Source organism: Manacus vitellinus, unplaced genomic scaffold, assembly GCF_001715985.3.
Source record: "Manacus vitellinus isolate BGI_N305 unplaced genomic scaffold, ASM171598v3 scaffold_60_pilon, whole genome shotgun sequence".
NCBI lineage: Eukaryota > Metazoa > Chordata > Aves > Passeriformes > Pipridae > Manacus > Manacus vitellinus.
Genome location: NW_021940687.1, coordinates 3,536,928 through 3,551,453, shown reverse-complemented (window position 1 = coordinate 3,551,453; position 14,526 = coordinate 3,536,928). Strand labels below are relative to the sequence as shown.

The 14,526-nt window shown below is 42.4% G+C and overlaps 1 protein-coding gene across 1 annotated transcript in view; it reads left to right on the top strand.

Annotated features, from left to right (window-relative positions):
- The window catches only part of GIGYF2 (GRB10 interacting GYF protein 2), a 78,753-nt gene that overhangs the window by 53,977 nt on the left and 10,250 nt on the right, over positions 1-14,526 (top strand). The window contains exons 13-20 of the mRNA XM_018083105.2: positions 345-504; positions 2,379-2,545; positions 2,925-3,013; positions 3,995-4,102; positions 4,622-4,719; positions 5,216-5,316; positions 6,115-6,276; positions 11,015-11,173. Coding sequence (XP_017938594.1) covers positions 345-504; positions 2,379-2,545; positions 2,925-3,013; positions 3,995-4,102; positions 4,622-4,719; positions 5,216-5,316; positions 6,115-6,276; positions 11,015-11,173 — 1,044 coding nt within the window. The remainder of the gene's footprint in view (positions 1-344; positions 505-2,378; positions 2,546-2,924; positions 3,014-3,994; positions 4,103-4,621; positions 4,720-5,215; positions 5,317-6,114; positions 6,277-11,014; positions 11,174-14,526) is intronic.

Below are 14,526 nucleotides of genomic sequence, written 5' to 3'. Positions count from 1 at the left end.
AAAAAGCTAGAGACCCTAGTGCTTATGATCACTGTAAAGTAGCATTATGATTTGCCTGTATGTGTGTCCAGTGTGTTTAAAATATGCATTTTTCACCATGATACTGTGTGATACCTTCTTGGCAAGTTGTTTTAAAGCTTTGCTTAAGCAGGTGAACTGTGCTTGTTGAGGATTCTGACAGTGGTACAGAGCTCAAGGTTTGTGTTGCAGTCACATCCTGGCAGTCCTGGCCCACTCCTGAGCACTGGGTAGCACAAGGTGGTTGTGTTTGGCACATTCACTCTCAGATCTGTAAGCACACATCTACCTCTTGTATTCCTTGCTGATTTTGATGTCTCCTGCAGCAAGCAGAGAAGATGGTGGCATACCTACAGGACAGTGCCCTGGATGATGAAAGATTAGCAGCAAAAATTCAAGAACACAGAGCCAAGGGTTCCTCTATGCCACTGTTCCATGAAGCCATGCAGAAGTGGTACTACAAAGATCCACAAGGAGAAATTCAGGGTAGGTCTGTGCCCTTTACACTTCCTCTTTTGTTTCACAAATTGTTAGAGTTCTTCACAGAATTACCCCCAACAGATACTGGCACTTGTTTTTACAAAAGCAGCACAGGGACTTTACCACTCTAGAATTGGGTTCTGCAAATATCTTCAACCCATCAGTGCCCCCCTCAGCTCAGCAGGCCTCATGTCCAGAGTTAGGCTTTGTTGTGGGTGAGGTTTGCCATCACTTTGTGGTTCTGTAAATTGAGGCTACACTCAAACCTGTTTTTCATGCCAGCAGTTACTCAGATTTCCAGATAACAGTGGAAACAAACCAAGAATGTGACCACTCGAGTATCTTGTGGAAGAATCCGTGAGAAACATTGAAATCAGTTTTCTAGGCTCAGCCTCAAGACATTGAGTATTCAGGGAAAGGTAATTTGTTTAGAATCTAGAGCAAAGAGGCAACAAGTTTCCATAAGCCAGTGCTCATGCAGAATCTCAATTTAAATTGCACTTGCAGCCAGTGCAGTGTTAGTTCATAGAATACAAATAAACTCTTTCATGCTTGCAGTTTTTGCTGAAGAGTTTTTTTTTTTGCAGTGAAAGTTAGAGCAGGCCTTTCATACAGATATTTGCATCTTTGCTTTCAGAAGGTACTTTTCTGTTGGAGGTCTCTCTGGGCTCTGTTTTAGCAGCTGCTTATCTACCTCCCAAAAATGCAGTTAAACAGTGAATTCCTCCCTTGCTGTGCTTCACACTGTTTGTGTGAAGGACTCCTTAGCTGTGGACTCCAGATAGGATTGGTGGGGGTGTTTTTATGGGATCTGTGCCAATCTCTTGTCTGCAGGTATTGCACATCCTTAGGGTTTTTTCCTCACTCCTTTAAGTTTGAAAGGATGTGAGCCATAAACTGCTTATATTTGCTCAGTTGCTTTACACAGTATGTCAGGCACTGCTGGCTGTACTTCCTTGCATGTGACCTCCAGAAGTAAACACTCCCACCTAATTTTTTTTTTCTTGGAATATCCTCTTTTGGTTTTATATTCTCTGAAAGGAATTGCCTTCTAGAGATACTCCTTACAGAGGAGGCAAGAGTTGCTAAATGTTCTTGCTTTTCAGAAAACATTTTTGCAAAACTTACGTGGCTCTTACTTGGTTAAATAATATTTTTTCTACTGGCTTTGTATCTATTTGGATATGTAAAATTAGTATAGGAGCCCTCCTTTGAAGGCAATTACTGAAGTCTTTCTTAGGAAAAAGAGGAAGAGAAGGAAAAATGTAGCTTTTTGAGAAAGGAAAGACAATGGATCCTCATTACCTTACCAAATGTAATTGTCCATCCAGAGGTGGATCTACTCATCTGCTGAGTTCCAGAAGCAAAACTTCTGTAAAACATATGAATTCCTCCAATGTGAAGGCAAGCGTAGAACCAGGCTAAGGTTGTTGAATGAGCTGTGTAGTGCACCTGGGGAGAGCAGCAGTGTGGTTCTGTCAGCTCGTGGGTGCTGCCAAGGGCCAGCCTGGGAACTGTGGCTGTTGTCAGCCCAGGGCTGAGCCTGGAGCAGTGATGAGCTCTGCTGAGAGGCAGGAAGGGTGTTAGCTGGGCCAGGCTCCACAGCACCCTGGCTACTGGGCTTCCATCTCAGTGCTGGCCTGTCCCCTCCAGTGCAGGGGGAGACTCTGGGGCAGAGCTGTACCCCTGTAAAGATGCAGATCTGTGCATGGACACTCCAGCCTTGGGGGCTCAGTGTGTGCAATCAAGGGGGGAGATGGACAGGACCTGCTGGTGCTGGTACTGTGACTTTAACAAACACTGTGCTCTTTGTTTCCAACATGCTGAACTCAGCCCTGCTTCTCCTTCCCTGCAACATGTGTTGGTTGATGTTCCTTCAGGTCCATTCAGTAATCAGGAGATGGCAGAGTGGTTCCAGGCTGGATACTTCACCATGTCATTGTTGGTTAAGAGAGCCTGTGATGAGACTTTCCAGCCACTTGGAGACATCATGAAAATGTGGGGCAGGGTCCCCTTCACTCCAGGCCCAGCACCACTTCCACATCTGGTAATTGTGTGACAGAGTATTCAAATAGTTCTGTAACAAATAGGAATGAATTCTTTAGTTGTTGGGTGCTTTGTCTTGGAATTGCAGGTGTTCTGAGCACCGAGGCTGAACTCGGTGTTAAATTACCTTTGTAAGAGAAGAGACTAAGTTTAAAAGTGTCTGTTTTGCCCTGTCTGTGGCTGGGAGGTTTAGCCCTGTAATATGTAGGAGTGCTGTGTATTGCATTCACTGTGCTACAGGCTTTGTCAGTCTCTTGCAATTTTTCCACTTTTATTGACTTTTTTGTTCAAAGTACAACTCTTACATTGCTTGCATTTGCAATATGCTGCTCTTACATATATGTATGTATTATAATGAAGTGTTTTATTCCTGAACACAGGGCGAGCTGGACCAAGAGCGACTGACTAGACAGCAGGAGTTGGCTCTGATCCAAATGCAGCACCTCCAGTATCAGCATCTTTTAATACAGTAAGACTCCCCAGAGTGCCAGAGGTGTTTCAGTGGCCGTGCTCTGCTTTGCATTTTTGGTCATCTGGGTTCAGCTTCTTGTCATTGTTTTCTTGGGCACTGGGGCTGGGAGTGCTCTACCTCCAACAGCAATAGCTGCTTCCCCAAACACCAGAGGTGTCCCCAGTGTGCAGGAGTAGGACAGTGTGGCTGCCTCAGGCACGTTTGTTAGTTGTTTTCTGTGTCACACATACCTGCTTGGGTGAGAGCTGCTGTATGGTACCTGTCAGTCTGGTCAGACTGAATCCCAGCTGTGCTAGTAATGCACTTCAGATGTTTTTTGAACTGGAGATGGAGAAGGTGGAACTTCCTTTTGGTCTGCTTGCTCAGCTCTTTAAAGATCAGCAGGAGGTAACTGCTGGTCAAAGAAGTTTGTAGTCTATTTTGCCAAAGCTGTCAGTTGTTCAGTTCTGACCAGTTCCTGACAACTTGTTTTGTAGGGGCTTGGAGGAAAGGAAACAACCAGACTACTTCTTCAAGGGGTCCTGAAAGCATGTGTCATGATCATATTTTTTTTTAATACTGATTGTCTGCTTATAGTTTGAGGTGAGAACCTGCCCCTGTGCCAGGCAATGCCTTGGCATACTGTGGAAGAGACTGATGGTATGGGCATGGAGCAAACCCAGATTAATTTGAGCTAACTTTATAGAATTTATAGAAGAAGGGAAGTACTGTTGCACAAACCTACAAGAGGGGCATTGGGCAGTAATACCCAGGTGACATAGTTGAAGGTGAAGAGAAATTTGGTTCTGGTCAAGGGCCAGTTAAGGGCCAATTGTTTGTATCCTTACATTTTGGTTCTTTCCCAGCCCCCATTGTGTGCTTTCTACTGGTGCTTAGCATGTACATTATATAGGTCAGTGGGCATTAGTCCCAGAGCATGATTCTGTAACCTGGGCATAAGTGAACAAACCCCAGTGACTCTCTGCTTGTCTTTTGAAGACAACAGTATGCACAGATGCTGGCTCAGCAGCAGAAGGCAGCCCTCTCCTCCCAGCAGCAGCAGCAGCTCGCTATCCTCTTGCAACAGTTCCAAGCCCTGAAGATGAGGTGAGTTAGCCCAGCCTTGAACTGAAGTCCATTCTTTCTGTGCTCTAACTTGTATATAACAATAATTACATCCTGTCAGCAGCCTGTCCTAGTCGAGTTTGCTCATATTGGAGCATTACATATTTTAAAGATTGCAATAAGAATATGAAGCCGTTCAGGATGTTGAGTACTGCTTTACAGATGTAGTCTTTGCCTTAGAGAGTGTTTATGGAAGTGAGGAGGAAAAATCTCAGAGTTGAAATCATACCTGTTTGACAGATGGGCTGGTACAGAATGGCTTTGCCAGTCAAGTTCTGCAGTACTGGATGCTGGAGCAGTAGCTGGCTTAGCCCTTGGCTTGGCAGCAGGGATGAGATCAGCAAGAACTCTACAAGCAATTGGTGTTGTCTGCGTGGTATTTTTGTTTTAAATAGAGGCGTGGAAGGAAAGGAGTATGTTACAAGTTACTGAGTGTCATGTGTGTTCAGAGCACTCCTGTCCCTGGAAGTGGCATGTTGACTCTCCCTGTTGGTATTGCAGAATATCTGAACAGAACATGATGCCACCTGTCACAAGGTCTGTGTCAGTGCCGGACACTGGCTCAATATGGGAACTTCAGTCAGCTTCACAGCCTACAGGTAAGAGGCTTTGCCTGTGCCAGGGCTACTCAGAAAAGCCCATGCAGTAAGAGTCAGCATCTTTGAGATGATCACTCCCTTTTTGACACCAGGGGAAATTAGTTCTGCATCATTATTTTTAACTGGATCAGCCTACTTTGCCTCACAGTGTAAGTTCCATTTTGAGAGCTGTGAAGAATATGGTAATTTTTTGATGGTTATGGGAAGCTTTGATCTGAAGGGGTTGTTACATTCTAAGGATGTTCTGCTCTGTTGGGAGGAGTTTGAATAGCTGGTTTTTCTGTAGAATTTTGTAGGAGACCCAGCCTTGCTTCAGACATGGACAAGCCTTGTTCTGCAGAAAGATAAGGTGGCCCTCTGCTGACTAAGAGTAACATGTTATCATGATTTTAGTCCATAAAACGTAGTAACAGTGTATGCAAGATTTCGCCCTTTCACTTATGTTTGTTGATGTGCTTATTTTTGCTTGTCAATGTTTGTTTTCTTCACTATCTAGTCTGGGAAGGAAGCAGTGTCTGGGATCTGCCCATTGATACTGCAGCTCAGGGACCAGCTCTAGAACAACTTCAGCAGCTCGAGAAGGCCAAAGCTGCAAAGGTCAGAAACTGTTTTGTACTGTAAGAAGTTGGGATTGCTGTTCTGCAGTGTAACTGTGGTTCTTGAGCCAATGGAAGACCAAGTTCTTCAATCTGGTCAAAATCTGTGATTGACTAGACTTTCATGGAAAGCACCATAAAGAGAATAACCCATAAAAACCAGTTACAAAACCCTTGTGGACTGCTTGTGAAAACCATTGCTGTGGAGGTACTGCTGACCTCTGAAGTAGTGCTTGTGTTCTACATTTGTGGTTAAAACCTCTTCATTAGCCACCTCTCTTTTAAACTGAGATCATCATGAGCTGTCATGCCAAACCCTGAGTTGGGAGCAGGTAGTTGTTCTCTTAAGCCATGTGTTTTTCACCAGCATTGGTTTTGGGAAATCATAAGAGTCTTATTTGCCAGGGTTATTTCACACAGACTCTAGTATTAAATTATTTTTGTGAGTTTGAACCTGTTTGATTCTGTACATTTCCTGAAAATGATTATTTCCTGATCACTGCAAAGTAACTCGCTACAAGCTTCTAAAGTCAGAGGGTATTTTGAGGAGCTGATGTGGAAAGACTGACTAGAGAACTGGTGTTCATTACAGAACAGAAATTGTCCAAAATTCTTCTAGACTGCTTGAGGAATCTGACCCCAGTAGGCAGCCAGCTGATAGGTAAAATGCCAGTTAAGGGAGAGTATCTGTCAGAGGCTTCATCTGTTAAGCTGTTACTGTAATTTCAGCAGAGTTGCCCTAAGAAATGGTGTAGGAATACGTTACCTGCATCTGAGTATAGTTTTATGTGAATTGTAGCTAGAGCAAGAGAGGAGAGAAGTGGAAATGAGGGCCAAACGAGAGGAAGAGGAGAGGAAAAGGCAGGAGGAGCTTCGGAGGCAACAAGAAGAGCTACTTAGGAGGCAGCAGGAAGATGAGAGGAAACGACGGGAAGAAGAAGAACTGGCCCGCAGGAAGCAAGTGAGTTTCCTCAATGTAGTTAATCTCTAATTATAATACTTTATAAAACTCACTTTAAGAATCCTGTGGGGTCTAATTAATCTTTGGTAGGTGTGTATGAAGACAGTTTGAATATTTTTCATGTGAGTATATGAATTTATGATTCTCCTGTACTTGATTTTAAGAGCCCAAATTGCAGTCTAAGAAATGGGCTTTGATGCTTCAACTTTAAGATAGATTCCTGTTTGAGAGCAGAGGGGCTTTATTCCATGTGGAATATTCCCTCCTGACTTTTTAGTGTCAATATTAGACTGCAGTTAGCTGCCCACTTGTTGTATGTTAAGTCTTTATTTGCCATTTATGCAGTGTAGTGTTTTATAAGGGTATGTTCTGGAGTAGATGGAGCTTGAGCAGCTGTTTCAAATGAATAAGAGGTAGAGGGCTGTAGTGGAAAAAAGTGATGTGACATTCAGCTTATTTTTCTCCTGTTGTTTTTTTTAACTTAGTAAATAATTTTGAATGAATTATTATCTTCATAATAGAGTCTGTCAGCTTTTTTTCTCCAGTTGAAAAGGAAGAGATGTAGTTTGGTCAAGCAGATCTCTTAAAAAAGAATTATGTGATCAGTGTTGCAGTAGAAGAGTGAATATGGGAGTTGTATGTTCTTAATCTTCCAGGGATAAAAAATGGAGACATTACTAGTTTGACATTTTTAGCATTTACTCTTCTGAATTCTGCATGGAAGAGAATTAAGTTGTTCCTTAAGTTTTGTAGGAGGGAAAGACAGTGCAAGGTGAAGTTTTCATTCTGCTGTGTGTTAAGGATAAGGGCAAGCACATGGCTGAGCTTATACACTAAGGAGTTTAAATGCCCTGAAAAGCACCACAGTAATTATAGGTAGAAGTAATAAATAATTGTGTCCTCTATAATATTTGCTGTGTGTTTAGATGGGCAGTTGTAAAGCACGTTCCTGGTTCAAGCATCAGACACTTCAGAGGAAGCCTCTAAGAACCTCTAGTTTTATTTGTAAGTTAGTTGTAGACCTCAGTTGACTCAGGGTTTGGGTTTTGTCACTGAAGATCTCTTTTAATATGACATGTAGGTAACTGTCATGGAATCTTTTGGGATCAAGTCTACAAATGGCTCCTTGCTTTAATATCTCTGCTTTGTGTACAGGAAGTCATTATGGTGTACAGTGGAAAAGCATCCTTTGCTTGAGGTCAAACTGTAGCATGGAAGCAATAATGTACTCAAAAGTTTAACTTTTGAGTCAGAGGGCTTTAGATCTGGTGTAATAACAACTCATTTTTCAGCTGATCACCTGGTAACTCAATGTGTGTCATCCATGGTGGCTTCAAGTAGACTTGGGTTGTTTCTTTTCAGTCTAACAGTTTTGCTACTGTGTATAACTCCATGTCTGTTAAATTCCAAAGTTTTGTTGTCCACTTTGGATCTGTACAGTAAACATTCTGACTCTCCCTTTCTGAGATGCCGTGGGAAATAACTGTTGACAAGGAGGAAGCAGAACGGGGTTGAAAAGCTGTAACAGCAAGTATGTTAGTTCATTACCAATGCAATAATTGCCACAATGCTGAATTCTGAGCAGTAATGTCTTGAAAAGGTAACAAAGAGTTTAAGCATTTCTCTGGAAAGAGAAAGTAACATTGTGTTTTGTATTTAAAAAAAAAAAAGAAAACTGGTCTAATATTTGAATCTGACTTCTGTACTGGAAGGCATTGTAGCATCAGGGATGAACTGATTTATTAGCATGGATTTATACAGAGGAGATGATGCTTAACAAATTTGATTAACTTCTTTTGAGGAGATGACAGTGAGAGCTGAGAGGGGTGAAGCAGTAGACTTAATCTGCCTGGACTTCAGGAAGGCTTTTGATGTAATACTGCATAAAAGACTAGTATATAAGGTTAGTAAATATGCTGTTGATGGTGAATTCTAAATAAAAAAATAACTAATAGAAATTCAATTCTGTAGGATGAAATGTCATACCAAATGTTGAATTCAGTTCTGTTCATAGTTTTCATCAATTACTTTGCACTGTGGAATTGCAAACAGTAATGCCCAGCTTGTGTAGCTCCTGTATTTCTTTTTTGTCTCTGGTCTGATATCTTCTGTTTTGTCATGATTGATTGCTTTCAGGAACAAAATTGGAGGTTTAATAACTAGCTAATGATTATTTTCTCTGAATTATGTTTTTAGTGCTCCCTTTAAAATACCTGTTTCAAAGATGAGAGCACAGAGATTTGTAAGCCCCAGTGATATAGACAAGCAGAACTGCAGGTGTTACCAACTGCAAAAAATTCCCTGTTTTATTCAAGAATCCAGAGCCTGTTGAACTGGGGATTGCTGCTTAAGAATTTTCTGTGATGTTACAGATATTTTAAAAGGTCTGAAATAAGCTGTCTGTACAGCAAGGTGTGTGTGCTTGAAAACAAATATTATTAAGAAAGATGCTAAAAAACATTGGGATTCTCTTGGAGCAGGAAGGTGCAAACGTGGGAACAGCAAGAGCCAAAGGATTGAGTGTTTCCCATACAAGTCAGTGGCAGGAAGCTGGAGAACTTTGAATGTTTTTGGTCACATGCTCAAACAAAAACATGGAATAATAAGAAGATACAGAAGTAAATATTAAGACAACCTTTTTTATAGCTGTGAAGAGGAGAAAGGAATTGTATCAGCCATGTGGTTCCCAGCTTTTCAGAATCTTAAGATGGTTTTTTTTTCTCATCTTGGTACAACACTGTTTGTCTTTAGCTCTGTAGGGGACAGAAATCTTTTAATTGCTGTCATTCAACAGTGTCTCTCCTGGCATGCCTGAGCAAGAGAGAGATCCCTGATACCTGCTGGCCTAATGGCAATCCTAGCCTCATTCCCAAAGGGAAAGTAGGGCAGGGATGTCAATGAACTGCTGTTCACTGGTGACTTGGTTCATCTCAGGTACCACGTGTTCAGTCAGTGACAGCCCCCCAGCCTGGCTGAGCTGGGCCTCCCGAGCTCAGATCCTGCTCTGTGGTCTCCAGCCAAACAAAGGAGCCTGGCACACCCCCAGCCTCCTCAGGAGACTTCTCAGGGAAAGAAACAAGGAGCAGAAATTTTCCAGCACTTGTACTGGGGACACTTGACTCCTCTGACTCGACTGCACGTGTCCAGTTAATACAGTTACAGCCCCAAGTTACAGCAGTGGCTCAGGTGTGGTGTGTGTTGTGCTGCAAGTTTTTGTGACTATGACAAACCAAGGGCTTGATTAATGAGCAGATGAATCACAGGCTATTGTTTTATGTCCAGTTAGTGGAAGAGAAACATTCACTGAACTTCCATTTAGCACTAAACCGCTTCAGTGATACCCAGGAATAAAAATGAGTTGTCAGCTTGCAGCCAGCAGCTCTTCAGTGCTATAGGATTGGTTATAAAAGATGTTCTGTCTACTGACAGCTCTGTTGCAGACATCTGAATTTTATTGTCAGAGGAACACCCAGGCCAGCTGTTCAGGGAACTGTAGTGCAGTTTATCTCTGCTCTGTGGACATGAAGGTTTGGTATCAAATTGAATAAAAGGGTCTTAGTTTTCCCAGTTCACTTCCCTGATTTGCCAGAGTTTACATCCATGCTGCACAACTAGTCACCCAGCATCCTGGGAATATTGTTGCTCATAAAAAGCTTGGAAGAGTACGACTGCATAGTAGCAGTCATTTTAAAAGGAAAATAGATTTATAAAAGCTTAAAAAACTTCTTGTCCAAAAAGTAGGATCTTTAGGCTGAGTTAGTAGGATGTCAGAAAGTGGAGAGAAAACAGAAGGGATGAAAAGCAGGGCGGCCCTAACTCAGTTGCTGAATGTCAGAGATCAGAGAAGGCTGCACAAACTGAGGCTTTTTAATGCAAGGGAAAGTCAGAACTGGGGAAAGGTCCCTCAGGTGTGCTCCCATGTAACAATATCCAGGAAGCCAACCAAAGGCTGCTTGTGCCCTATTCCTCCAGACACAAGTAGCAGGATGGAAAAATGTCTCTGACCTTGGGGCAGTAGGAATGGGTACTGCTTTTTGAGTAAATAGCTTTGCTACTTGGAAAACAAAACATAATTCATTGGAAGCTCTGTCAGTAGTTTAGGGACAGCCCAAAATCAAAGCCCTTGAGAGACCTTTTGTTGGCCATAATATTTAAATAGTATAGGGACAGCCCAGTCCAAGCCCTTCCATAGAGTCACATCTCTGAGACTTCCACAGCTACAGCATCTGTGTGTGCACTGGGCTGCTTCAGCTTCCTTCTTATGTCTGGACATGTGGGTTGAGTTTTGTAGTGCTCTTGAATTGTCAGGGTTCAGAAACTCCTGTAAGTAGGAAAGCTTCCAACTTACAGCTGACACCCAAAAAAAAAAGGAATTAATGATACCCACATGCTAAAATATATGTATGTGAAGTACTGAGTGCACAGTGGAAAGAGGACTCTCGCCCTTTGTTGTCATTCTCCACACCATTCTTCCTAAAACCAAAGACAGGCAATGATTTCATGTGTTTGTTTTTTCATTAAAATAATTAATTTATGTATGAGATGCACATTGCATCAAAATAACTTGTTACCATGTTGGTCTGTAGTGTTTGATGCAATGTTTTGGTAGAGCTTAGCTTGGAGCCAGGGAGCTTTTCTTGAGGCCATTCACTTGGCCAGACAGTGCTGTAATCTGTGTTCTGATGTGCTTTGTCAGTACGAGGGCATTTACAGACTGACATCTTGTTCCCAACTGCAGGAGGAAGCCCTGAGGCGACAAAGAGAGCAGGAAATTGCACTAAGGCGGCAGAGGGAGGAAGAGGAGAGGCAGCAGCAGGAGGAAGCACTTAGGAGATTGGAGGAGAGGAGGAGAGAAGAGGAGGAGAGACGGCAGCGAGAGGAGTTAATTCGGAAACAGGTGACGATGGCAAAAGGGACTCCTGTATTTCATTCTGGGGCTGCCAGAACAAGCAGGGGCTGAGACTTGCATCCCTGCCTGAGAGACCATCAGTTTTGGTGAAAGAAAGCAGAGATTGTAAACAGTATTGAGGGAATGAAGAAGAGGTTGTTTACCTGTATCCTGATTTCACACAAAATAATCGGGATCCGATCTGTCCTTTGGAAAAGAGATTTGGGTGGAGTGCATGTTTTCCTTTGTGCCTGAGCCTTAAGAATGGCTCTGCAGCATGGTATTTCTGCTCCTTTCTTCAAAGGAAAGGCAGAGTACAGTACCAGAGTAACAGTTTGGTTTGAATTACCACTCTCTGGGCCTTTACTAGAGAATTGTTATCTTCTGCTGTCACCTGAGATGATCAGTTCTGCCAAACTGGCATTTCTGTACAATGCCAAGACTATGTTCCCTACCAGAGTTTCAGCTTTTTTTCCTTCCCTTTTCTTGTCTTATTTTACAGCATTTTTTCTTCTTGGGGTCAGCTTTAGAAGTCCATATTAGGGAACTTGAGCTTCCAGCCCCCTAATTTATACTGTCACAGTCCCTCAGTCAAACTAACCTTGAAACATGATTGGCTTCACATTAACTTCCAGGTCCATTTCAGAATTCCCACTTAGTATTTAAAAATTCCTGTTCAGGGTCCTCCCTTGTAAGATGTTCACCTCGTTTCTGTCCCACTGCACAGTTGTCTCCTTTGTCTGCAGAAGCATCATCCCTGCACCTCTGGGGTTGAGTAACTCCAGTAAACATCTCCTTCTTTGTCACCTGTTCCTTCTTTCATGTTATTTTTGCCATGTTCTATTCCACTGAAAGTGTGGCAGTACTGTGAGCAGTATAAGCAGGTAGAAGCTCAGACTGAAAGGTGCATGACTTCTAGGAAGAAAATAGTATGAAGTGAGCTTGTCTGAACTAGGGAGATGTCATTCTCTTCTGAATTCCCTGGTGGGGCCACGGGAAGCTTGTATTTTTAGGGAATATAGGCTAGACTACTGGGCTTTCTTGCCTGAGAAATGTAGAGGTAAACAAAGAGCCAGATTACAGATATAAAGGCCTCTCTCTGTTCTCTCAGAGTATCAGTACTGTTGCTACCCGCCCCAGGAAAAGAGGGGGGAGGGGGTAACCCAGGTTTTATCAAAAATTCCTTTGGGGTGGATTAAAGCGAAACGACACTAAATAATCGGGGTATGAAAACATATCTTGATAAGATTTATTTTAACAATTTTGAATCAATAGGTAAGTTAACATTTTTGGGTGCTGTCACAACCTTTCTGGGGAGGAGAAAAATGCATAGGGGAGAGAAAGGCAGGATAAGAGCAAGGGAGAGTAAGGGAAAGAAAAGCTGACAGATGTCCATAGTCACCGCCCACGGGGTCCAGCGATGGAACTTGATAGTTGCAGCTTCCATGTCTGTCACTTGAAGTGGTGGCCTTGATCTGCTGGGGGTGAAGGAGGGAAGCCCCCCCACTCCAAGAAGTTATGAATTATCATGTCCATGGGCAGTGTCACGGGCCATGCCTCGAGCCTCCAACCTCCCCCTGGGCCCTGCAAGAGCTGCTGTGTCTGCCCTGGGATGGGCTCCCATGGGCCATCAGAGGTGCAGTGCAACAGTCAAAAGCCTGCGAGCTCGGCTCTTCCCACCTTTTTGGGCTTGACATCTTCTGCGCTGGAGGAGGGGGGATGGGCCCAGTTGCCCATCAGAAAAGTCAAAAGCCTGCAAAAGTCTCCTAGAATGCATAAATCATCAAACACTGCAGTCTCTGACACCACCCCGTGATTTATGCATTCAATAATCTTTTGTCGTTCACTGTGAATCTTCTTTGTGGGTGGTGTTTTTCATATAGTGGATAGGAAGACAGAAGAGTGAAGGAAAGGAAGAGACAGCCCCAATGCCCTGCAATTCTCCCCCCTCAAAAAAAACTAAACCAACTTTATAATAACATAGTAGGCTAATCTGCATTAGTTACTCTCTACACCCCGTGAGTAGTCATAGGGGATGTAATAGGATCTCAATAGTTGCAATCAAATTTCTTAACATTAATAAGGTTACAAACATATACAAATACTTGAAATTATACATTAAAAAACATTGAGTTACTTGGGAGCTGGTAAAAGGCTTTCGTATATTCTCCTCAGGTAACACTTTTTTTTGTTTTGTTTAGATTTAGTTTCATTTGTCAATATTTTGTGAGATTTAGCCAAATATAAAATCTGATGCCTTCCGAATACATATTTGTATGATTTTAAATATTCATAACTTCTTGTACTAACTCCCAGGCTAAATTTGATTGAGTTTTCTGATTCTCGATTGATTGAGACAGAACTACACACGTCTGAAAGCTTTTCTCAAGCTAACTCACTTCCCAACAAAAAGACAAAACAAACTTGGCAAAAACTAAACTAGCAGTACATAAAATGGCTTGTCTTACACAATCTTACCAGTGAGTTGTTCATGATAAAAACACAAATAAGTCAACAATTATTAATAAGCTGATAATACAAGCAGTTTTGGGAGTAGAGGAGACACAAACACAATGTTTGTGGTAAACTTTTGCATATTGCAAACTTACTGACACAAAAATACATACAGGCATGCATACTACAAAGTTATTAAGATAAAAACACAAACACATGTCAAAGAACAGTATAAGTCTTCAGTCTTGTTGCTACTTCGTTTTCTCATGGGATACTTGTAAGCTGATAATAGGAGCAGTTGTGGGGGCAGTTATCTTTTCTGCCCATTGCTGCAATTGAAAGCTTTATTGGTTTCATGCAGTTTGATCTCATCTGCTGGCAGGTTCCTGCAGAAAAAAAAGAAAATCTGACCCACTACGGACCCATTATTAAAAAGAAGGAACTATCTATTTATCCAACTCCTTTTCTTATCTGGCATAATGTCACTAGGGCAGTAATAATAGAGAAGTTTGGAACATGTTTTCTCCAAAAAACAAATAAACTCAGAGCATGCTGGAGTTCTTTTTTACTTCTCAGCATCTTTATTTGCTCTGGGGTGGCCAAGGTGTCAGGGGGAAAACACACTGTTACTTTTCCTGTGGGAATCTGAAGTCTCAGACTTTCTAAGTGGGTGATAGTACTTGTCTGAGTCTGGTCCTCTGTGGTGACATCAGCAATCTGGGCAATCAGTTCAGCTTTGTTATGTACAGCAGCTGTTTGTGAGCCAGTGTCAGCATCGAGGTAACTCACTGGCAGCTGCCACTGCCCATTAGGTTTATGGACAGACCATACTGTCCATGGTGAGTGTATAGGGACAACTACTCCTTGATCCTGCAATTCTGCAGTTTCTGGGGTAATGTTTTCACGTG